The following is a 26,105-nucleotide window of genomic DNA, read 5'->3' on the forward strand; positions in this document are numbered from 1 at the left end:
CAATGGGGCCTCTCTTCACGCTCTGCAAACTCCTCAAAACTCCATTCCCTTTTCTTAGGGTACAATGGGACATGACACAACCCTTTACTCTCTCATTTTGTTCACATAAATCAAAGCATTTCTCATAATTAGTGGATGTGTATCCTCCACCGGTTAGCAAAAATATAAAGCTCAAAAGTCCCCATACAGAAAAAATTAAAAAATATCCAAAACTATAGTTACTCTATCCAAAAATTTTCAGCCAAAAATTTCCCCAAGTGCTGCACTTGGGAAATTAAAAAATAAAAAATCCTAGATTTTTGTTCTTTTTAAGATTTTGATTTCTTACTGTAACATTATAAAAGCCAGCACAGTTGGTCTCCTGTGCCACGACACTACCAGTTTGCTGCCACGTGTACATGAACATCGTGGCCGCAAAAAATATCCTCATTTTTTTCCTTTCTTTCTCTTCTATTCTCCCCACTTCTTAAACCCTGCTCCTCTGCTTCTTGGTGTCCCCCAAACCTCTCCTTCTGTTTATTTTTTCTTTCTCAATTTCAAGTGGGGCTATCTTAATTTCTTAAACTTTAATTTTTTAAACTCTGGTTTTACCTTAATTTTATTATTTTCTGAAGAATAATAGAGGGTGGAGTTTGATACCCTTTTGGGGAGGGAGTGTTTTCTGAGGGAAAGGTAAGGACTTTTGGTGTGGGGGAGGGGAAACTGGAATTGGGTTTGGGGTAGACAGGATGAAGATTCAGTGCAACGTTTGTGAGGCTGCGGAGGCTAAGGTTCTGTGTTGTGCTGATGAGGCTGCTCTGTGTTGGGAATGTGATGAAAAGGTTCATGCGGCTAACAAGCTTGCTAACAAGCACCAGAGAGTTCCTCTTTCTACCTCTTCTTCTCATATGCCCAAATGTGACATTTGCCAGGTGTGTTGCTTTTCTGGTTTTTATTTTGTTTTAGTTTTGTAGAAGGGGGGTTTCTGTTCTTTGGAATCAGTTTCTTGTGCTTAATACTTGGGAGAGGTTTTGGGTTTGATCAATTCACTGTCTTTGATTCTGTTTAAGGTTTATGTGGGGATTGTAATTGCTGTTTCTGCTGATTTTGGACTCAGTATATGAGATGCTAATTATGCTTCTTCTTTATCCTTGATGGAATTACAAGCATGTGATGGGGTTTTAAGGTTGAGGTTTAGTGAAAAATCTATTCTCCCCGGTTTCGTTAAAGTTGTTTTCTTTTTCCCTTTCAAATTTGATTAAATTGAATATAAATGTTATCCATTGAGGGACAGTTTGGCTGTTTGGTAAGGATGATGAAAAATAGAAGTTATCATATCTTATTTAGTATATTGGTTGTTGAGTTGCTGAATAGGATAAGCTTAACTTGTTTACTTATCATATATTGTTCATTAGTTTAAAAGTTATCCTAAAGAGGAATTGGTTTAGGAATAAATAGGACAGCATAAAGAAAATTTCCCTCTTTCACTTTCACCCCACCTCACATAAAACAACTTTGTTTTACACCATCACTAACTCTATCACAATTATTGTTGGGGTTGTCACTACTTTTATTACCACTATGATCACAACCACCACTATTTTCATTATCACCACCATCCTTGCTGCCACTATGTAGGCCATTACAATAGTGTTCACTAATATCACCACCGCTACAACAACCACCATAACCACCACCGGCCATTACCACTACAACATTGAACACTATTCACCATTTGTGCATTACTGAGACAACTATCAGTGTTGTCATTGTCGCCATCACCATTGTCATTGTTGTCTTTGCCTCATCATTACCATTACTGTCGTTGTCAGTGGCCCCACTGGCACTAACACCGACCCCGTCACTACCATTACCTTTTGTAATGATATTGTTCATTTACATACAATTTATGCTGCTATTTTCTAGTTATCTAGTGTGCATCCAACACATGATAGGATGATAGCTTATCATGATCATGTCCTTTTCTACTGTTTCCTGTTCTCATATTTACCCATTTTTAGCCTATTTTGACCACCAAATGAACCATAATTTCATTTGAGAACATTCACAAGAATGAGTTCTTTTTTACATTTTTAGGATTTATATTCAATTTTGATTTTATTCTTATTGAAAAAAAGTCTGTTTGGTTTGATAAACGTTCTGTTCTCCTTTTATGCTTTATTGTTACAGGAAAAATTGGCTTGTACATTAACAAATATATCTGTTACTGAAACCATGGTCAACATTTAATCATATCCTTATTTTGTTGTTTTATCTTGGTTCAGTTTAAATGAATTAAAACTGGTTGGGGTTTTAGATTAGCTTGTGATGATGGTAGAGTCTGCTACCCTTTACAGGAAGCATTAGGCTACTTTTTCTGTCTAGAGGATCGAGCTCTGTTCTGCAGAAAATGTGATTTGGCAATACATACAGCAAATGCTTATGTCTCTGGTCATCAGAGGTTTCTTCTCACCGGTGTAAGAGTAGGCCTTGAAGCTACAGAGCCTGGTGCATCCTCATCGTCTTTGAAGTCAGATTCTGGGGAGAAAATTTCTGATACAAAGTCCTCTTCTATCTCTAGAAAGGTTTCCACAGTGCCTCAGAACTCAGATTACAATGAATTGTTGCCTATCGAAGGTGGAGGAGTTGAGGGGTTTCCACCAGCTAAGGAGTCTTTTGGTGGTGGTTCTACAGTTGGAAATATCTCACAGTGGACAATAGATGAATTTATTGGCCTAAACGAGTTCAGTCAGAATTATGATTACATGGAAGAATCAACAAGGGTATGTTCATAGTTGTTGAATCATAGGCATAACCTTGTATTCCCTGCTTATTGGTTTTGTAGAGTTTCCATCTCTTAAGGTTTGAATTTTTTGACTCGGTTAGCATTCCAGAGCTTAGATTCATCTTTGGCCATAGATTAATTATATATGTGGTAGTGCCTTTAACATGTGCTGGTGAAAATAGAACAGGAATGGGGCCAATCATGTCTTCCAAAGGTATATGCTCTATTAACATGTTGGTCACATCACCAAACAACTGGCAAATATAGTATAGCTTTTATAAATATGTTGCATATTTGTGGTCAGAAAAGGTTACATTCAAGCATTGGAATCTGACAGATTGATTGATTGAAATGCATGTTGGTTTCTTTCTCTCCCATATTTGTAGATCCATTTTAACATTTGAAAAATTGACCTTTCAGAAGTGCAATACACAGTTGGCTTTCACTTGAAACACAAATCCTAAAGATTAATAAAAATCAACATCTTTAGAGGTTACAAAGAGCTATTACCATGACACTGATGGTGATCAATTAACAAAAAACACTATTGAGTCCTTAAAAACATGATATTGTTTGATGAGAATGTGGAAAGGAATGATTGTACATAATTTACTGATACACTCATATATCAAAGAATTTTTTCCCTTGTGACTATTCTCATTCAATTGATTATGTTCACATTCATAGAGACTTTGAGTGCTTACCATCTATTAATAGTTAGGCAAAATACCTTAGGTATATACATCATGTGTTTTTGCCTAACTTTCATCAACTTTCCATTTAGGTTGCTCTTTGTTTGTGTTATAGTCTTATCTGTATGGTTCTGTAATTTTCTTTGTTTCTTGACGAGTATTTTCAGGCTGACGGTGGTAAGTTAGGGGATTCCGATTCTCCGGTTTTAAGATCCGGCGACGAGGAAATGGAGGAGGAGGAGTATTTGGAACATGTTCCAGATTCTTCATGGACAGTTCCACAGATCCCTTCACCACCAACAGCTTCTGGGTTACACTGGCCAAAACACCCTCAATATTCATCTGATAGTCTTCTGTTTGTTCCTGACATAAGCTTTTCTCACATGCAACACTCTCAGATCAGTAGTATTTTTTCTAGACGCCGGAGGCACCTTTAATAATTGTTTACTCTTTGCCAATAACTTAGAGTCATTGATTCCATTGTTTTCTGGTATGATTCTAAGTTCTCATTTCATATGTTACATGTTTCTATTCTTGGCTGTCTCAGTTTCTTCTAGGGACTAGGGAGTAATCTCTAACTCTCTCTACATGTCATTGGAATTTGCCTACCGAAGCAGCAACAAATAATTGGAGTGTAGAAGGCTTTCTACTGTTGAGTTTGGTCTTTGTAACATTCTTATTTCTGCTCTGGAATCTTATACAGATGCACTATTGGATTATTATAGAGCTCTCATTCAATATTGGTTTGTTGTGACAAGAGTTTTCTCCTTCACCAAATTTGTTGTGACAATATGTATATCTAATTAACTTGTTTGTTACCTTTGTGATCTTGGTTTTTACATTGAGTTATTTAAGATTTCGTTGACATTAATGTTACTTTAAATAAATGTTTATATTGGTCGTGTTCAAAAAATAATGGTGTAATGTTGGGTAAATTTTTGTGTTAAATAAAAAAATGTCAAAATTTTACTGATAATTTGTTATTAGAATGAAACACTCAAGTAAACATTGTATTTTAACATTAGTTGTGGCAAGAATTAATTTTTGAAAACATTTTAATTCAAAATTAGTTCGGTAGAAAGTTCTTTAAACGCACACTTAAGGGTGCGATAAAAAAGCATCGAGTTTGTTGAGTGATATTATTGATTAAAAGCCAAGAATGATTAAAGATGCGAGTGATATTAATGATTAGAACTTGCATGAATTAATAAATAATGTTATAAATGAAATTATAATAATTCTAAATTAAATATAATAATAATAATAATAATAATAATAATAATAATAATTGTATTGATTCCACTATAAGGAAAATGTCTTCACTGAAAAGTTAATCTATTTAATCTAGAGATACTTTGCTTAAAATGGGCAACCAAGCGAAAAAAGTTAAAATAACGTTGATGCACGTAAAATGTGCTTCATATAAGTCTTAAGTCTTAATTATTTATTATTATTATTTTCATAAAGTTTTTGAAAGACTTATGGTTAAGTTAGATACGAACTTAGAGCTCATTATTTGTGGAAAGTGATGCCTTGTCTGTTTATAACCTCTTTTGATTGCTCATTGCACATTGGGACTGATAAAGGTAACTCAAGTTTGTCACGAGTCGCCAACTACATGACAAACTCTACTTTTGGATTACTTTTTTTGAAAAAAATTATTTTTTTATTTTTTATATAAACTATATTGAAAATTATTTTAAAATACTTAAAAATATTATATTATTTAAAATAATTAAAATGCCACACATTCATAATTTAACTCTCAAGAAAAAAATAATATCACTTAAAATTAGCTTAAATTACTTTGTCTCGTATTGTTAAGGTTAATTATGACATTCAAAGTAATATCTCTTTTAAAACTTAAAGTTTTGTTGCAGTTTTATTTTTAAAATACGTATTATTAAAAGAAAAATATATATCTAAAAGGTTGTGGTTCAAGTAAAATTATTATATATATCAGAATACATATATTAAAATAGGTATCGGTTAAGATATCATATGTAGTTTGGTGTTGTTTTATTAATTAAATTTGTAGTTGGACCAAAAATAGAGTGAGTATATTTTTGTTTTGTGATCTTAGTAGTTGTTTTTTCTTTTTTATTTGGTGTAGTGATCCACGTGAAAGAGAGAAAAAGGAAGAATCAAACAAAAAGCCTAATGAAAGACCTGAAATTGAATGTGCAGTGGTGAATCTGAGTGTAGAGGACCTACAAGAACGATATTCCTCAGAATAATTATTGTAAGGTCATTGGTATGATAACGTTATTTCACCTAAAAAATCTCCTTGGATAAATGCTGACACTACACACCGTACATGTCTCAGAACAAAAAAAATCCTTAACAGTGTGAACTGTATTTATATAAGATGAAAATTGTAGCCACATATTATGCTATTCTTACATCGAATTGGAGTGATTGAGAATGAAACAGCAAGACAAATACTGTGCTAGCTGTACAAATCATATTCCACATGAGTGGAGCAAAAAGTAACTAATTAATCATGGAAACCCTTTGTGTCTTCAATCATCTTTCCATGCATGTTGAAATGCTACTTATAACTAAAATTCTTTCTTTTTAATTTTACAAAAAAAATTAAATGTTTTTAGTTAATTAAATATGGTTACCTTTAACTTTTAGGTTATTTATTTATTTATCATTTACTAAAGAATTATTTATATCTAACGGAATCATGTCATTAAGAAAATTAGTAACTAAAAGTATGTTTAGAAATTAATTTAAAGACCGGTTTTTTAACTAAATTAATTTAGAGACGAATTTTTTTTATAGTTAATGATTAATTTAGAAATCAATTCATAATAAAATAATTACTAATTTAAAAATTAATTATAAATTTTTATTTATAATAAAACTATTTTAGTTACCAATAATTTTTAATTTATAAATTAATATATAAATTGATCACTAGTGACTACTTATTTTTGTTCAGAAAATTAATTATTATTTATGAATTATTTTTAGTAATGTATCAAGAAGAAGTTTAAATTTTACATAAAAAAAATATTTATTGTATTAGTAGGACATCAAGTCTTTTAAAATAATATGATTAAGGTTGATCATCAATATCTTATTTAAAATTAGTTTTGTGGTATCAGTGACATAGTGCTTAAACCATATTACTTACAAATTTTAAAGCCATAACAATATACTTTGAAATAATAAGCGATATTGCATGTAAATACATGCCAAATATGAACAAAATTTTAAATTTTTTTAAAACATCATAAACTCTAAAATCAATAAAAAAAATAGAAAAAATAAGGTTCAAGATTGAGTATATGTATTTAGACTAAAATACAACTCAAAAAGTTAACTTAATAATTAGAACACTATGCTCATGTTATTGAATGATCAAATAGACTCACGTTTAATATTTATTGAACTTGTGACTATAATATTGTAAGTAAGATTAATTCTGCTCCATAGACTTATTTTATTATAAATATATTTGAAAAGAAAAATAGCTGTCATGCATAGAGTATTACAGTTTGTATTTGGAATTGAAATAAATTGGAAAGTGAGAGGTGAGATTTTAAACACATAGACCTGGAGGCTATAAAATCTTGATAAATTTTCATGGTGGTGTTCAAATCTTGATCATAAACATGGATATGGCTGACTGGACCAGTTTCATATCCATAATCAATAATGTTTAGGATTCTTTGACAAAGACAAATCCAATCATGATATGGACCTTACTAATGCAGTGTAATATCTAACAACTTGAGCATAAAATTGTACTTTCTTTCAGATAATGGAGCTTTAAAATCCATGGATCAAGCTAAATAGTGGGATAGAGTTTCACATGAATCAAAGTCATTTGACAAAGGAAAATGAATAATAGACGCAAAGAATCTCAATGGTAGAAGAGTTTATAGAAATATCATGAAGCAAGTACTAGAATTTTGACCTTGGTGTGGGGAGTTCACTTTTGCATTGGTGTTTGAAGAAGAACTTGTGTCAATAGTTCCTAATTGGATGGTTCCTACTGATAGTTTGAAGTAAATATGGAAGTGGAGGAGATGTTGGAGAAGTAGTAGCTTATACTAAGCATAATCACAAGGATAACTGCAAGTTTGGTGAATCTTAGAGGAGAGGTAGTAGTAGGATAGACTGTTCAAGGGTAAACGTTGGATAAGGGAGGATTGGCTTTTCGGGCCTATAGTTTTAAAGAGTGGAAACATGATGAAGGTAAGGAATTTCAAACAGGTTGACGATATCATCAAGGTTTAGCGGCATGTTTCCCTAGTGCAAAGAGAGTCTTCAAAATGTTCAAGAAGAGTATTGACTAAGGTTAGAGTGACTAGTAGGACATATGGTTTTACAAAGGGTGGATACGATGTTTAGAAAATGGGATGCTAAAACTATAAAAAGGGGAGTTTAAAAAGTTTTGCAAGTTTCATAGAGGTTTTGAGAAAGGTTTCCCGACGACGTTTGCTTCCTGGTCATGGCAGACATGAAGGATCATCATTGGACAAAACAAACAAGTGACCTTGTGTACGAATCAGAGTAGCGCAGCGGGATAGTGGCAAGTGATGCTTCTGAATGGTAAGAGGTGCGTGAGAAGAACTATCTTACTCATGACCTAGTGGTTACTACGAAGACCCGTTCTTTAAAAACATCAAAGTTTTGTTCTTGTGAGTATCAATTAAGAGTGTTCAATAATCATTCAGAGTTGGAAGAGTAGAGTTGCATCAAGGAAGTTGGACAAGAGAAATAGGAAATGGTTGAGCTATGGTTTCATGTTAGGGTGCCAACCTAGAAGTAAGGAAGTAAGAGTAGGTGCTTAGCCAAGGAATAGAACTCCAAATCTAGGCTTGTCAAGGTAAGAGTAAGAGTTGGTGGAGAAGTAAGTGTCTAAGTTGGGAGGAGAATATGTGAAGAGATTTCATTGGTCTAGTCATTCAACTAGGACGAGTGAGTTTCTCAAAAAGGTTGGGGAAAAGCCAAATCGGGCAATCTTAGTTTGAGGTGTATCGTAGAGTTGCTTGGTACAAACCAAACTAGAAATTTGAAGTCAATGAAAGTTATGGTTCTGAGGTTTTGTGGAGTGATGCCTATAAGTTAAGGGATCAAAGATGAAGATAGGATATCAAAACGATATGGTGATGGAAATAGTGGAAAGTTTTAAAGTTGGAAATGGAATAACTCGGTAGTGAAATTTGTTGCCTTGGTTGAAGCCAACAAAGGAAGCAAGATGTATGAGTGTCGTTATATATAAAGTGGTCAAGAGTGTTGATGGTGGGGCAGTAGGCCAGAAGTCAAGTGTGATCAGGTCAGTGGAGTGATGTTTAAAGGAGAGAACAAGGTGATGTGAAGTGATAACTGACATGTTTTTGTTTGAGACCTGAGGTTAACTGAGATGTTGGTAAAAACCTACTAGAGGTAGTGGGGAGCAGATGGAAGAGGAGTCGGTATATCAGATACAAGTTGGTTGGTCAGGTATAAAAGAGCATTCCAGTTTTAGGTTGGAGGTTGGGAATTGCTTTGAGAGTAGTGACTAAACCAATCTACACCGTTGAACACATATCACTTAGCACAGATGAAAGTTTCTAGTGACTATAGGTGTTGGAGTCATCAAATCTGTCATGTCTAGGTGGTGGTTGTTACAAAAAATAGGGAAAACATAGTTTTCTTCCTACCTCATCAGTGAATTTTCGAGGTCAAAAATTTTTGTTGTTGGGGAGAATGTAAGACCCACTTTTTCTGGTCTTATGTTAAAGGGCCTGGCTTTAACTTTTGGGCCTAAGAGTTGACCCATAAGGTGCCCAAAACCCCTAAACCAGCCCTAACCCTCTCATTTTCTGTCACTTTCAGAAAACAACTCTTTTTCCCTTTTCAGAACTGCAGCCGCAAGCTCTGCTAGGGTTTGGCCTCTACTATTTGTCAAGCTAGCTCAACTTTGTTTCCCCTTCCACCTCTCGAATCTGCTCCTAGAAGTGCAGTGCTCGTTGGCTTAGGTGTTGGTGTCTTTGGCTAGCATTTTTCAGGTAAGGGAAGTTAGGGTTCCTCGTATTTTCTGAATGTTTGTCTATTTTTGGCTTTGCTCTATGTTCGTATGGCTTGTGTGCTACTGTGATTATATGGAATGCCTTGTTATGTTGTTTTGGTTTGCATGTATGGCCGATGCAGGTGGGAACAATGGCGAGAACTGGTACTCTCGCCCAAGCGAGCTCGTCTCGCCTAGGCGAGAATAGTAGAAACTAACCTAGGTTTCTACTCGAGCTCTAGCTCAGGTGGAGAGCTCTCGTTTGAGCGACGAATCATCTCGTTTAGGCGAGAGGGGCTCCCCTAAGCGAGAACTCATGGGAATCTGATGTGTTTCACTTCAGTGGTGGCTCAGGCGAGAGGTCTCTCTTTTGGGCGAAGGGCAGTCTCACTCAAGCGAGGAGATCTCGCCCAAGCGAGAATTTGCGAAACCTGTAGTGCTCTCTGAACGCAGTCTCACCTAAGCGAGAGCCTGTAACTTGACCGAAAAGCCTCTTTCGCCTGAGCGAGGCTCGTGGCTTGAGCGAGACTGGTGCATGCTCTAATGTTATTTTCTTCTTTGTTTTTAATGATTGGTTGCATGACTGAGTGGTTTCCCAAATTGAAGTATGAACCATGTGAATATGCATGCATTATCTACTGGTATGGGTTGGAATGGATAAGATGGTATGATTATGCGTATGACCCATGATTGGAGGGTTGGTTATAAATTGGTATGAGATTAGTATGCATGATAATTCTAGGTTTGGTTGGTGAGACATGATTCTGGTATGGTCAGGACGTAATTTCATGAATCCCTTGGTGAGATCTCATGGTGGCGCCTCATGGTCAAGACGTAATTCCACGAAGGTTTCGTGATATTGCCTCACAGTCAGGACATAATTCCACGAAGGTTTCGTGGAGGTGCCTTATAGTCAGGACGTAATTCCACGAAGGTTTCGTGGTGGTGCCTCATGGTCAGGACGTAATTCCATGAAGGTTTTGTGGTGGTGCCTTATGGTTAGGGCATAATTTCACGAAGGTTTCATGGTGGCGTCTCATTATATAATTTAGTAAGGATTCAAGTAAGGATTGCATTCTAAAACTCTAAAGAGTCAGTGGGTCTCACGTAGAACGTACTGACTCAAGTAGTGAAGGTAGCAGGATGCCCTAGTCTTTGGCAAGATAATGGCCTTAGATGTTTGAAGGCTAATCTTGTGAGTGGTAGGGTGAAACCCATTGGCAATAACTCTGCAAAACAGTAGAGGCCACCACAAGTGCAAGCATCCAATGAATCCGACTAATTATTTGTATCCGGATAATTGAGTCTTAGAGTCTTAAATTGTCTACTATCACATGTTTGGACGATTCGTGTATCTTTGGCTTTTAAATGGTATGCTCAATTGTATGATAAAACCTTTTTACTCTAGCTTACACTTTGTTTGCTTATGTGTCTCTTGTGTGGTTTTCTCCTTCTGCGATGATCATCAATTTATTGATGTGAGCAGATGTGGGAACTCCTGGTGATCATAGTGACGACGGAATGCTGCAACTTAGTTGGACGTGGTTTAGTGTTGGGCCATTGTTGAGCCCACATTGAAAAGTTATTATTATATTGTAATCCCTTGTTCATGAGCAAAAAATAAATTTTATTAAATTTTATCAAAATAAAATTTGTCAATGGACTGTGACATGATATTTACAGTGGGCCGAAAGAGAGTCACGTCACTATTTTAATATGATAAAAGTACGCACATTTTTTACCGTTACTATAATAAATAAACAATTTTTTAATATAACAAATGTATGTACTTTTTTACCATTACTATAATAAATAAACAATTTTAATATATGTACTTTTTTTACCGTTACTGATATACTATATAACTGGGTTTGTTTTATGGATCTGGAACTCAGAAAGTAGATGAGATTTGCGTTTTGTTATCAAAATCCGTTTTGGCTTTGCAGAGTTACGGGTAAACCCTAAATTCTAAATTTCTTCATCTTACTCTACAATGTTTGGTGAGCAAGCTTTTGGTCAGTTGTTGAATCTTTCCGTTTATTAAAGGGACAATGGTCTACCTTAGTTTTCCTTTATTGAATATCTTGTATGACTGCAAAATCCTTATACTTTAAGTCTAGTACCCTTGAATATTATAATGTGTACAATGTTTTATTTGAATAGATTTATCTATTAAAATGAGATGTTACGGTATCAGTAATTTGTAATGACATTATAATTGGAAAATGAAATATATAAAAGAGTGCAATTTAATGAAGTGATTTTTAGTAATCTACTTAATTAAATAGAATTCGCTTTAATTTAACTTTCATATATTTTGTATTCAATAATGGCAACGGAACTCTTTTGGTGATGTAACTCTTGATATATGCCATTAGGGGTGGCAAACGGGCCAGCCCGGCCCGTTTTGGCCCGGCCCGTATGTGGCCCGTCAAAAAACGGGCCGGGACGGGCCAGCCCGTTAAATAGAAACGGGCCAATAATCACAACCCGTCCCGTATAGGACGGGCTAACGGGCCGGGCCGGGCTGGCCCGTCTAGTTTTTTTTTTAATTTTTAAAATTTTTTTAATTAGTTTTCAAATTTTTTAATTTGTTTTATTTTTTAAATTTGTTTATATATACATATAAATTATTATTAAAGTCATATTTAATCAAATAAAATATTATTTTAAATTTTAATTGATTAGTTAATGTTTTTAATTAGATAAGTTAAAATAATTATTAAATTTACATATTAAATTATTCAATTATAACTAATAATTCAAACTTAATTTGTAGGTGTTGATGATTTAAATTACAATACTATTATATATTTCTACATTTAAAATATATAATCTAAAAAGTTAATCTTTTAATTATTTTTATTTTATTTTATTTTTTTAAAACGGGCCAACGGGTCAGGACGGGCCAGCCCGTACTTTGGCCCGTCAAGTTGACGGGCTGGACGGGACGGGCCAGAACGGACCGACGGGTTGAAATCTTCAACCCAGCCCGTTCCTTTTAGCACGGGCTGACGGGCTGGCCCGTTGGGCCCAGCCCGTTTTGCCACCCCTATATGCCATATACAATTATTTGTTCTTGCGAAAGTAAAGAAAATGTTATTGATATTTTGTCATTCTAATTATGAAATTTAGATAATACTACCATTGCCCCAGTTGTCTCAATAATTACTTAGTGATTTTGAAAATATTATATTTTACTTTCTATTTTATTTTAAACTGTAGTTTATGGGTTTTGTGTAAAAATTAAATAGTCTAATGATTTTCTAAATTTAAATAGAATAGTTTAAATACTCTGTTGTATTTCTAAGACATAATGGATAAATATTTAATTAATTTATCTTGAATTTTAAAACCCCACAAGAAAATAGAAATTGTTTGAGTTTTTGATAGGTGTTCTTTGAGTAAATTACAACTTGGTATAAATTCTAATACCCTCACAAAATTATATATACTTTTTCAAGATACAATTTCAGAATCTAATATATATATATATATATATATATATATATATATATATATATATATATATATATATAACTATAATTAATTTAAGAAAATACAACAAATAAACTTTATACCTATAGAACTACATAGTTAAAGAAATACAATTTTTTTTTTCTTAAGCAAACCAATAATCATGTACCGACATAGTGATCGGCAAGCCAACAATTGGGGACCGACTATTAGGAAGTTCCTTGTAAGTCCTCAACATGTGTCATGCTAAACACCAGGGGTTGGTCTATTGTATATGACTAACTTATCCTCGGACCCAGCAATAACTATCCCAGACTAAGTACATGTCGATCTACTAAGTCGATACATGTCCGGTCTCAATCCATTTCACTAGGATGGCACTACACCAGTTATACACAATAAACCACAAATAATTCGGCCTCATGACCCAGACCCAACCAGGTAAGGGCCCATAAACATCAACATAAATAACACATTTTATGAGGTATGTTAATTATGTTTTCATTAATTACTGCATTTATTGCTTGTTGACGCATTTGACCAACTTAAGCGTCTGAGTGTATTTTGCAGGCACAACCAATGGCGGGCCATCTTAATAAATTAGCGGAGCCATGACTCTCGCAAAAATTTTTTATTTAGTTTTTCATATATATTTTAAAATTATATCTACATATTATTATATTATTTATATTAACTTTAAAAAAAAATCTTACAACCTCATGCATAGTCTCTCCTCTCCTCTCCTCTCTTTCTTCTTTAATTCGTTTTTCTCTTTTATATACCTTGATCTCTTTCTTACCTTTCTCTTTTTATCTCAATTTTGACCTTTAATCTCTCATCCTTTTCAAAATAAAATTGCATCATAGTTAAATTGAGGAGTTAAGGAACATTTTCGACCGATCAATCTCTTCTTTTGAATAAGTTCATTTTCTACCTTTTTTTTATTTTTTGAAGCAATCTATTTTCTTCTTGCATGTGATAAATTTGTCTATTGTGTACCATTAAGCGGTGATAAATTTATCTTTTTTAAATAGGTGAAAGGTGATAAATTTATATTAAAAAAATTATGATAAAAAGCAAAATAATTGATTTACTTTTTCAAGAGGAAGGCTTGTGATGAAGATGAAAAAAAATGCATCTACGTCAATTAAACTTGAGAAATTTCATGAGAATCAAGAATTAAAGAGAATGAAAAAAAAACTTTATAGGTTTTAAAGTTACATATAATGAATTTGAAAAAAAAATGATTTGGCACCCTGAATATTTTGTCCAAGTTCCGCCACTAGGCACAACCCCTACCCGACTTAAGGAAGACGAGTATATAGAAGGAGGACGAGTACCCTTGGAGTTGAAAGTTGAAAGTGTTTGAAGTGCTTTGGAGTCTCTATAAGATATATTTAGTTTTGCAAGAACAAACGTTAATCCTTATAAAGCTTTAGCATATGTAATTTATATATATATATATATATATATATATATATATATATATATATATATATATATATAAAAGTATGCTTCTATTAAAAGTTATATACTATTGAGTGATTCCTAAAAAAAAATGCATACATTTGATTACTTGAAGATAATTCTCCCAATCCTTATCTGGAAGGAACCATGGAATATTGACATGTGAAGGCTTTTTGCATAATTAGGAAGTCATACACTTCAACTATTTTTGCATTCATCCTTTATTGTGGGAAGCTTCAATGGCCAAAACTAAAATTATGATTTTAGTTGACAACATAAGAGCAACAAAGCAATTAATCATAATATCCAAGTATTATTTTAATGTCACTATAAGCATATAGCCCAAAGGATCCCTTTATTGCTCCTTTACTATAGTTCACCTAAATGATTTTAATCAGTTTTACAGTTGCAACAAAAGATTTTATGGTAGTAAATTCCTCAATGTTTGAGATCATGATGTTTGCACAAGTGTTACTAGTAAGGCTAACATTGAAAATAAATCTATTGATTATATACTTATAATTGTTTAATTTTGTTATACAAATAATTATTATAATTTAATGTTCAAATGAATATAAATTATAATCTAATTTTTCAATTTGGATCATATAACTTTGTACAAATCATCAAGCAATTTGGGTTGCGGTCAAAAAAAGCCTACATGATAAAAAAACTCTTGTTGGAAAAGCCCACAAAGCCAAAATGTCCATAGTGCATCTTGGCCTTTGTCTCGAGTCAACCTATCTCAACTTTCCATCCTAAAAGACTTGTCCCAACCTTCGATCGAAATTGCCTGTCTCAACATTCGGCTCGAGCTGGCTAATCTTGGCTTTTAACCCGGAGCGACTAATCTCGGCCTACAGATCATAATGCCCTATCTCGACCTTCGGTTCGAGACAATGTGGCTAGGTCGTTAGTCCAACCAACTTGTCTCGACCTTTGGTTCGAACCGGCCTATCTCAACCATTTACCTAGTGTCGCAACCGAAATCGTGACAAGACGGTGAACCAAAAAAGAAACGGGTTTGAAAAGAGATTTGGGAATTGCCACAATAGTTTATTATGGAAAAACTATGGAAAACCGTAAAATAAGACATGGTTTGCATAGGAAAAGTATTAACACCCTACAACGTCCGTCCAAGGGCAGTACCTTTAATTAGACATGCAAAATTGATGTGATTTTCAAAATGTTAATTTTCCCCAAAAATAATAAGACAATAATACTAAAAAGAAAAAAAAAAGTCTTTTTTTTTGGTTTTCTGGGCCCGACAAGGATTGACCTTGGTCCTACGTATTCTCATTCAAAATGAAAAATTAGGGTTACATAGTTCTTTGAAAAATATTTGGAAAACTCTTTGGAAAATGATTTGATCTTTTGAAGGTGAATCTAACAAGGGCTAACCTTGCTCCCATGTATCTCCATTCATAATGGAGAATCAAGGATCACGTAGTTCTTAAAAGATTGTTCGTTTGAAAGTATTGATATTTTTATATTTTTGAAATTATATTTTTTGGTATTTTTAAATTATTTAAAAATTAGTGTCACATGACGTGAGCAACCGAATAGACACCAAAAGAGTAAAAAGAAAATATTTTTCACTTTTAATTTTATTTTCAGTTTTTTGTATTTTTGTAAAAATGGTGAGTATGTGAAAAAGGGGATGCAATTAGAAATGGAGGCAAAAATTCGAAAATCAAAATAAATGGGTGCGTGAGAAATGTGTGAGGTGCATGAAGTAAGTGAGGTGTGTATAGTAAAGGTAAATGTGCAATGAGTAAACTCAATCAGATCCAAAATAACACATTGCAAGTGCAGGGCTAGTGAAAATCAAGGTTACACAAAACATAATAATGAAACAGGCCCAACACAAATAAGAGACACAATAGTGGCATTAACAAACTATGAGAGTGCACAGAGTAAAAATGAAACAATTGTGGTAAGGGTGCAATCAGTGAAACTTTGTGGTGTTTGCAAGCATTAAAGCCCAAAACTAAAATAACAAAGCAAAGGGAGTGGGAATAACATGAAGGGGGTGTAGAAAAAAAATGGAAAGAGCCGAATACAATGAGAAGTGTGGCAGCACAAAAAATGGTCAGTTGTCAGCCCCAACTCCTTTTTCTTCAAAACAGAAATCACTTAGGTTCCTTATTCTCCTTTCACATGTGGAACAAACCAAAACCAACAACAACCATCATCAACACCATACCTATTCTGGCAGGCCAGGGATGTTAGTGACGACACTAATCACCACCGGAAGTTTCATCGAGGATAAGACATCTATTTCTTCCTTCTTCCCCAATGCATGAGACCCCAACCACTATAATCACAATTCGCCCTTGTGCATCCCCACTGCTTGTTGTCGTTGTCGCGACCACCTTGTCAGGACCCTCGTCGGCAAAGTCGATGCCATCATAACTTGTAAGGTTGCACACACTCAATAGTAGAAAAAAGAAAGACCCATAGAAGAATAGCCAAAATTATGAATACTGAATATGCCTTTTCCTTCCACAACAACAAGGAAAAGCTAACAAGAGTGTGACAGAGTATGATAGTAAAAGCAACAATGGTGAAAGATCCTCAAAAGAATGGATCGTAACATATTCCTCTTCCCCCCCTCCCTCTATCTCTTCTAACAATGTATATTTAACTTACTCTTTCTGCCAATAAAAATCCTTCATTCTTGAATTAGTTATTTTGGGCCTTGAGCTCCTCCTTGGTTCCACTAGTCCTTGCCTCACATGTGATGACTCTTTTGAGCCATCATAGCCCTTGCAACCAGAGCCATCGTTAACACTATTCGAAAACCAAACCCGTTGGCAGCTTAGGTGAAGACGTGAATGTAGGTTGGATTTGTATATGGGTGTGGTAATGGAGGTTAGGTGTGATGTTTGTGTTCAATGCAGGTTATATAGAGTGTTGAGGAAGAGAATGAAGTTGTTGGCATAGGATTTGATGGTGATGATGATAAGATATTGTGTGAGTTGGATGGAGAATGAGTAAGGGTTGAAGAAAAGGTAGGTGATGATGGGTTCATGTTTTCTAACCAAGAAGGAAAAAAGTTAAGGTAGAATGAAAAAAGAATAGTGGTTATATGAGTGGAAAATGAAGGATGATGGAGGATAGTGTGAATGGTGAGGAGGCGTGTGAGCGTGAGTTTCTTTTTTATATTCTTTGTTATGACGGTTTTATGCAGAAAAATGCAAAAGACTTTGGTGTGCAGTGAAATTTGTGAGAAGTTTGATGAGCATAGATAAATGTGGATGACCTTGGAATTCTGTTTTCAAGCACTTAGGCAACAACATCTCAAGCCACAACAACTCACGTATGATCATGAATCCACAACAAGTAAAACATAGCAACTCCAACAAAAACAACATCATGTTCCTTCAAGTACCAACCAATTTCATGTTCATCCAATCCTTCAAGTATCTACGCTACTTACCTCTTGTAGCTTCCTTGTGCTGTTGAACTATTGGTTCCCTCCTTCGCTTCTTTGATGGGTTCTCCTTCTCCTTTCGATTCTTGTTGCCTTTGTTCCTTTCCTTCTACTGGATGTATATTTGGAATTTCCAATTTTTATGAGTCTGGTGAATGATGTGTCGATTGTTTTTTTGGTGCAGGTCCAAGAAAGTTGTGTCCTTTTCCTTTTGTGATCTTAGTGTGTTATAAAACCCCATTTTCTTCTTTGATTTTGGCTTTATTTTATCTACGCTCAAAAACAGTCTCTACTGGAATTGTGTGAGGGCCCCTACTGCTAGTACCATGCCATCTTTCCCATTTAATGCATATCCTATTTAAACTTTTGCCAATGATCAAAATCATGAGGCAGAAGGTTACCTTCCAACCACTCCACCATAGTTGCGTTGCAATGACTGCCATAAGAGCAACAATGATTCAGATACCCAAACATTTCCTTTTCCATGCCAAGAACCAAAAGAGGGCAAAACATGAAGATTTTACAATTTTTCCTTGCACGAAGGATGAAGAGATAGCAAGAGCACCTACTGTAGATTCGTTGACATGTCAATATTCCATGGTGAAGGGGAGAATTGCCTTCAAGTAATCAAATGTATGCATTTTTTTTATAGGAATCACTAAATAGTATATAACTTTTAATAGAAGCATACTTATAAATAAGAGCACAAATTATATATATATATATATATATATATATATATATATATATATATATATATATATATATATATAAATTAAAAAGGATAAAAAAAATAAAAAAAATAAGATTAAAATTACAATTACAATTAAAATAAAATAAAATTAAAGTTAAAATAAGATAGAAATACATATTCATACTCAAATCAGTGTTCACTTTTTTTTGTATTTTTTCCTCTTCTTCTCAATTATTTCTAAGTCAATTTTTCTTGTTATCCGGACGAAATTGGGTGTTGACACCTAGTCTGAACCATCTCGACCTTTAGTCATGCCTCAACTTTAGGGCTCAACTTGACCTGTCCTAACCATCGAGTCTGAGTAGGATGTTATGTCCTTTAGCCTGGTCCATCCCATCTCAACATTAGACCTGGGTTGACCCATCTCGACCTTTGACACAAGCTTGCTCATCTCTATCTTCGGACCTAGGTTGGGCCTGTCTCTACCTTCTGCTTGGGTCAGCTCGTCTTAACCTTTGTTCCAAACTCGAATTGTCTCGACCTTAGGGCCCCACTCGACCTCTCTCGACCCTCGGCCTAGGTCGATCTTTCTTGACCTTTAACTGGTTGATCAGTTTATACCTTTGTGCAGGTCAACCCATCTCGATCTTCATTCTTTGATAGACCATCTCAAGCTTTTGCTTGAGTTAGCTCATCTCGAACTTTGTCCTAACCAACTTGACTTGATCTTCATCACGGTTGGCTCAACAATAACTTTTGCTCTGGCTAACTCAATTCAACCTTCGATTTGGACTGACTCAACTCAAACTTCAGCTTGGGTGGACTTAGGCTGACCTTCAAACTGAGACGATTCAGCTTGACCTTTGACCTATATTAAAGGTGTTGTTTTTAAGAGTTAATTAAAGTCTTATAGTGAGATCAAATTTATTTTGGCCTTGACCCTAACTCACTTTGAAAAGAGACTTTGGGACTAAGACTTTTTTTACCCCTGAATTGGTAGACTTTTAAAATGGAGATTATCCATTTTAAAATGGAGATTATCCATGGGTCATGGATGAAATTGACAGTTCTAATTAGCAGTCACATTCCTACTTAAAGAAAAACATGCATATATATCTCAATTTGGATGACACAAATCTCGGGTACCATAATCCTTTCCTAGCATAATGGGCAGCTTGGAAGTTGCATAATAATTGTTTGAAACATTAGATTGATGAAATTCTGGGATTATATGTTCTCAAGCTAATTTGATATCGGTTTTGTAAATTATTTTGTCTATTAAATATGCTTCAATTATATTTGTAAGATCGTGCTGAAGTGCCTTGACCGGCTTTAGCTGGGACAAGTGAATAATTGGCTGAAATTCTAAGTTTGCAATATGATTGGACATTAAGTAACTTGGCTTACCTCTGGTTTGCTTGCAACTTGTCATGATCCTGGGCCTTGAACTGCAACAAGGAAGGATATATATTTTGAACATCTACTCTGCAATGCTAAGTGAGACTATGACTGGTTGCTTTTGTACGTGGATGTTTGATTTGCCAACTGATAGACTTCCTGTTTTTAAGCACACAGCTAAGTAGTCGCCTTATTGTGATTGGTTGAATGTAAGGTACAACATTGGGTTAATAATCCTTTTGGTATGTTTTTTAACTCATTAAATAGAAAAATTGGGAGAGTGTTGGTGCTATACAATAGAAACTTATAAATTACTTGTATCTTAGTCTTCTAATGTTATTTAGTCCCTTTTTTTTCATTTTTATTCTTTTATCTCCTTTTATAGCTTCAAGTCACTCATTTTATCCATTCCACTCCTCAGTCATCTAATAGAATTTTATGAAAAGTGTAAAGTAACGGTGTTCGATTTGCTAGTCAGAAACGATTACTTTTTCCAAAACTAGTTTAATATAATAAAAGCATATACAACTTTCACGTAATTGAATTTTGTACTAAAACTTATCAAACCAATTTTGGAGATGAAAGGCCTCCAAACATAAATATTTTCACTTCAAACTAAACTTTAATCAAAATTAATTTTTAAAACATTAATTCATTTTATCAAATCATCCGCCATTAACAAATGCAACAATACATTGGCGGCATGCGAGCAATTTATTATGGTCGTCACTGGTGTGATTGTTTGCAAAGGCAATAATAGGCTGGAGAAAGGAGTGTTCATAAAAATGACAACTGAAGCCAATACTAACGCTTTTATCAAAAGGTGTAAAACTTATATGTAAAAAGTATTAGTAATACCGTCTAATAAAAATCTGCAAAATATCTCATCAATTGCTACCAATGTTAATTAGCAAGACAACTAGCGACTGCTGCCAAGATGAAATGCCAACTTAGATTAAAAAGAAACACTAATAGTTCCTTTAATAATACATATAATTTAGTCCACTAAGAGAGCAAGAGAAGATTTCATAATTCAATTCTTAAATAGCAGCGTTGGTCGAGGTAATGCACACGACGTGCACTTAGTATATATAACAGCATTAAAAGAAATCTTGCACACAAGAATGCAATGTGTGACATCTACGGCTATGGATAAGTAGAAGAGTCCATCTGCAAAATTACCTATACAACAACTAAAGTCTAAACTACTCAACCAAGGACTGTATTTGAAATGCTCTAAAGTGAGCGCTATAAAAGACAATGGACTGAGGCAAAACACAAAGAAACCCCCAATAGCCAGAAATAAAAGGGAAAAAAAGACAGAATGATAGACAGAAATATTCAAGAGAGAACGGTTAAATTTCTTGATAGTAAGGCTGGATCAAGAAATGGAAGTTCACACCTACATTTTGAAAGAACCACAGCTTCTCGTAAATGAGACTTGACTTGAATCGTGGCAACAGCTTAATTAAGTTTTCTGGTTCAATTGCCACTGCTATTAAGCTTTGTAACAACCAAAGTCATCTGAGTATGACCACTGATCAGAAGGACAGTCTTCTGTCCATGTTAATGTCATTGAGCTTCTCAAAAACTCATCAACTTTAAGAACACCAGATCTGGAGTGCTTGCTGCATGAAGACGGCTATGATGCTGCCCATTAATATGTTGATGACATTGACTGCGTCATTGTTGAGCTGAAAAAATTGAAAAGTAATCATAAATAACTAGTGAAAAAGTACATCTGCATACTGCTACCACATATACAAGTTAAGCTGGTGAATGTAAAAAATGAAATCCAGCTTTGGCCGTGCAGCTGTATCATGTATGTGTATACAAACTAACCAAGCTCAAGCATTCTGTTTGAGTTTGGACCAACATTTAATCTTATTAGCAAATTGGTATTCAAGAATTCTATATCTCAGAATAAACTAGAACACATGTACGCAAATTTAATGGGCAAGATCTAACAGACTTTTGTCATAGATCTGAAAATAAAATATTAGTGTTTCTGTGAACCCACCCATTTAAATCCTTCCTTCTCTTGAAGTGCAGCACCAATTACACTCTCGCCAAGATTAGCAATCTGAGCAGCAAGGACACATATAATTGCTTCATGTGAACCAACCTGTTTAACAATAAAAATACAGACGCAAGTCAGAAACATAATTTAAATTCATAAAGTCATCAGCTACTGGCCATAAAATAATAACTTCATATGTAAAGATTCTTCTATACTGACTTCGCAGTAGAGATGATTTAAATGCGAGTCAAGCTGTGTTCCCTGAACTTGTAGGGCCAATGATGTTTAGTCCATAATTTGAACGAAATTTCACATTTTAATCCAATGAAAAAGTTCTAATTAAAAAACATAAGAAGGCGTCCACATAGTTCTGCTCCAATAATTTATATTCTATCCCTCACAACAACCCCAACAGCCAATTGTAAAATTATTGAAGTAGTTTATTTTCTTTTCCATTCCCTTTCTCAATACCAAATTGCTTTCTCTATTAAACCAAACCTAGGCGCATAGGACCACTTTCCCAATTTCATACGCATGTCTACAACAATAAAGTGTTGTTGAGGTCCCTGCTTCAGATCTAAAAATAAAACTATGTTTTATGATATATGTCAAATGAATCCCATTTATCGAGTTCAAAGTTATGAAACAACAAATGAGAAAAATTACCCATTAGAAGGATGCATGGATAAATTTCAGGAAAAGTACCTCAACTCTTTGCTGATATGTTGCATTTCATACTATATTAGGTGTCATTTTAGTTAGGAAGGATAGCATTAATTCATGCTTAGGACTTAGTTTTGTAAATTAGGTGGGTCCCATCTTTCATTTCTGAGTATTAACATGTGCAGTATATCCTATTTAGTTTGTATTATAACAAATAAAACAGCAGTCGTCCCTTTTCCTGCTATAGCAATTTCAGAATTTGACGGGATATGCTAAGCTCAAATAAGCTAATGTTAGACATTACTATGAACTTTGACATCTCAATTTAGTTATGCTGACACCTCAAAGTTTATCTATCATTTGCTATCACTGGACCTGCTAAGAACCACTATCTATGATTTATAACTATGGTTGTACAATATTTTGGTGTTCAATGATCAGAAAGCTGATCTGTTCATACTAAACCTACCTCTAAGGTGTTCTTTCAACAAATGGGTGCAACACCAACATCTTACAAACACAAATCAATTGGATAGAAATGCACTCCCACCTTCAAAAGCCCTAATGCAACCATTATTAGCCTTGCAAAAGTTAGAACTTTACCTCACACAAAACCCTAACACAACCACAACAGATCCTAAAAAGGTTGCCCTTAATTCAACCTAACCCATTTCCACAAGTATGTATATTTAACCTTATAGTGACATAGTATTTACTATTTCAAAATCAATTTATCAGACCCTAAACACAGCTTCTTGAATGCCAAAAACAGTAATATTGTAGGTTTTACAAGCCATCGAGGGGAGGACATGAGAAGCCTACTGGCTATCATGAAGTAAATTATAAGAGCGCAATTCAAAATTAATGTAACAGAAGCTCTAAAAAATTATAAATTACTCTTCATGTATATACTAAGAAAACACTACATTGCTCAAATAATCAAAATTGAAGTAATTAATAGTATTGTGATCTACAGATAAGTGGTTGTTTATTTTTTTGGCATAAAAGATGGAAATGAATTGTTTCAATCCCAAAATGATAGTGGTTGCTTGGTTTTGGGAAGTCTATTCTCTATTTAGTTTTTCTGTTTAAGAATTTGTGATTAGGATAGATGTTAAGAGACAGGAATTACTGAAGTACCTCACCCACGAGAAAACTGATAAAAGCAAGAACTACGGAAGCTACAATTCCAGCCAAGGTTCCTTCAACACTGACAGCCCCTTCTGTGCCTCTTGGAACTACCTTAAATGTCGTAACTAGGTACCTGGATATTGTGCCAGAAAATGTTCAGAATTGATAATCATAATTCACATTTCACAATTAATGAGAAACTACGGTAATAAATTCAAAAAATACTAGTAGTGGCAATAAAGAAAAATGTACAAAAAAAATATTACATCTGGTTATGTTATAGATTGAATTCCAATGAAATAGATATTGCCAGTATAATCCATGCACCACAACATGAGTTGCACCAGGGTAGCTTCCAGTTGGAAAATGTATCAAAAGAAATTACAGAATAGTTTAGAAGATCTCTGCATCAATAGGGAATCATGATTCTTTGAGGGATTTCCTCAGTTCATGGAACAAAACAAATATTAGGGGAAGGGGCAAGGTTCCAAGGTTTTAAAAAACAGTTTGCAATTGCAGCTGTAAGTTAACTGCAAGGTTATGGTTTTTGGGGTCTCTTGTGATCACATTGCATCCACAATCGTGGCCACACCAACTGCACTCATCCACAATTTTCCACAATATCAAGATAGCAGCAAAACAGTATTTGCAATTTCAAACCTTGGGGTTCTATAAAAGCTAAAATATAAAAATGCATGACAATTCTTCATAAGTAGAGATTGATAATAAAATAACACAAACAACATACACAGAGTTCACTACTCACGTTGTTTTTCCATATGCCTTCCCAATCTCACTTGAGACAGTGTCACTCAACTTGGTACAGAAACTGGCAACAAACCCGAGCCTCCAAAGCCTAGAAAATGTCTCTCCCCCAACACCGAAAATAGTAAGGAAAGCGCAAATGCAACCAGCAGCACTAGATCCAATAACACTACCGGGACCCCTTCTTCCTCTTCTTTTCTCAGCAACACCCTGAGCCACTTTCTGCGCCATTTTGACCTTTGTAGCAGCTGTACCCTAACAAACCCAAACATATCAAATCCAAAGAACACAGCCTCAAACCCAGCAGCAAAAGAAAGGAAAATTCTCACGCCCATTCTCGAAATTGCACAGAACTCCATGAATAAGCAATCCCTCTTCTCTAAAAAAAGTTCATCATTTTCGCCATACACTAAATCTAGAAAAACCTCCCCACCCACCTTCAGAATTGCATATAATTCCAAGCAAAACCATTTATTCCTTCAAAACTAATCTCTTTCAAATAAAGTAGAGGAACATCTCCCACACTATTTGATCTCCTTAGTTGTCATTCTCAAAATAAGGAAAAACCACCACCCAATTTCACATCACAGTTCAACTAATACCAAAATTTTCAACATTCATCACTCTCAAAGACCCCACATTCCCCAGTTCCCAAACCCCAACTTTAAACTGAGAAAAGCACCACTTTGAAAACAAGCTTAGCAAGTGAGAAAATTGAACTCACAATAACAAAGTAGACAGCAACAAGGAAGAACCCAGAAGGCCCAAAAGCGCGCCAAGTAAGCGTTCCGAGCAGAAAAGCAGCAACGATGCCGGAGAGAGACAGCCCAGTGACCAAAATCGGAGAACCCAAAAGAAATATCATGGCATTGCTGAAAAGCGCAGAGTGCCATGTAGCGGGAGACGATTGGACGAGGGAAATTGCCCCTCCAATGGCATCTTGGATGGACGAGGCGTGCATGGCGCGAGGGAAAGAGCGAAGAGGACGAGGGTTGAGGAGTAGAGTGGTGGGTTTTGGAAAGGAAGAAGAGGGTTTGAGGTGGGAAGAAGAAGAAGAAGAAGAAGAAGAAAAAGAAGAAGAAAAAGTAAAAGAAAAGGAAGGTACTGGGAAGGTTTGGAGAGTTGAAAAGGCCATAAATTTGTATTGGGAGGGATGGCGTGAATGGGAATTGAAAAATGAAAATGAGAGAGGGTTACTCCATGTCGCTGATTCCATGGGGTGGTTGCGTGTTGGGAAGTCTCTTCAGTACACACCACCAAAAATCACGGTGGCAAATGCCGTTGAATACATATCATGGTAATTTTACTCATATCAACATCTAAACCCTGAATTTTTAATTAAAAATACTTTTGGGAAAAATTAATTTGTTATAATAATAATATATAATATAATCATATTCATTAATTTTTTCAATATTGTTGTTACTTAAAAAGATATAGTCGCTTGAAGTATATTTGTTTGTTAAAAAGGATTGAATATGAACTTTTATTTTTAATCTAGAACATTATATGCGATATTTATACTGTTAATAAGGAAATTATATTTATAATAATTGTCATATTCATTAGTTTGGGTATCTCAAAATAT

The 26,105-nt window shown here is 34.6% G+C and overlaps 2 protein-coding genes across 3 annotated transcripts; one reads left to right on the forward strand and one right to left on the reverse strand.

Annotated features, from left to right (window-relative positions):
* The first annotated feature begins 447 nt into the window (after positions 1–447).
* LOC114183157 (B-box zinc finger protein 22) lies at positions 448–4,274 on the forward strand. Its single transcript, XM_028070072.1, has 3 exons — positions 448–911; positions 2,337–2,762; positions 3,624–4,274. Exons 1-3 carry the CDS (start codon positions 729–731, stop codon positions 3,891–3,893), a joined length of 879 nt encoding a protein of 292 aa, XP_027925873.1. The 5' UTR covers positions 448–728; the 3' UTR covers positions 3,894–4,274.
* Positions 4,275–20,931: 16,657 nt separating this feature from the next.
* LOC114186233 (protein VTE6, chloroplastic) lies at positions 20,932–25,786 on the reverse strand. 2 transcript variants are annotated; one of them, XM_028074271.1, is made up of 5 exons: positions 25,242–25,786; positions 24,519–24,765; positions 23,762–23,885; positions 21,959–22,063; positions 20,932–21,632 (listed from the first exon to the last, which is right to left on the reverse strand). In XM_028074271.1, the coding sequence occupies exons 1-5, from the start codon at positions 25,408–25,410 to the stop codon at positions 21,540–21,542; spliced, it is 738 nt and encodes a 245-aa protein (XP_027930072.1). In that variant the 5' UTR covers positions 25,411–25,786; the 3' UTR covers positions 20,932–21,539. The 2 variants fall into 2 exon arrangements, with proteins under 2 accessions (XP_027930072.1, XP_027930071.1); XM_028074270.1 differs by having other exon boundaries at positions 24,519–24,772.
* Positions 25,787–26,105: the final 319 nt, after the last annotated feature.

Source organism: Vigna unguiculata, chromosome 5, assembly GCF_004118075.2.
Source record: "Vigna unguiculata cultivar IT97K-499-35 chromosome 5, ASM411807v1, whole genome shotgun sequence".
Lineage (NCBI taxonomy): Eukaryota > Viridiplantae > Streptophyta > Magnoliopsida > Fabales > Fabaceae > Vigna > Vigna unguiculata.

Excerpts from the sequence above, each read along its gene's own strand:
- LOC114186233 (XM_028074270.1), bottom strand. The coding sequence starts at position 25,733 with ATGGAATCAGCGACATGGAGTAACCCTCTCTCATTTTCATTTTTCAAT. Across the intron at positions 23,886-24,518 it reads AAGGCATATGGAAAAACAAC|GTACCTAGTTACGACATTTA; the intron begins GTGAGTAGTGAA and ends CACAATATCCAG. Across the intron at positions 22,064-23,761 it reads TCAGTTTTCTCGTGGGTGAG|GTTGGTTCACATGAAGCAAT; the intron begins GTACTTCAGTAA and ends ATTGTTAAACAG.
- LOC114183157 (XM_028070072.1), top strand. The coding sequence starts at position 729 with ATGAAGATTCAGTGCAACGTTTGTGAGGCTGCGGAGGCTAAGGTTCTG. Across the intron at positions 912-2,336 it reads CCAAATGTGACATTTGCCAG|GAAGCATTAGGCTACTTTTT; the intron begins GTGTGTTGCTTT and ends TACCCTTTACAG. Across the intron at positions 2,763-3,623 it reads ACATGGAAGAATCAACAAGG|GCTGACGGTGGTAAGTTAGG; the intron begins GTATGTTCATAG and ends GAGTATTTTCAG.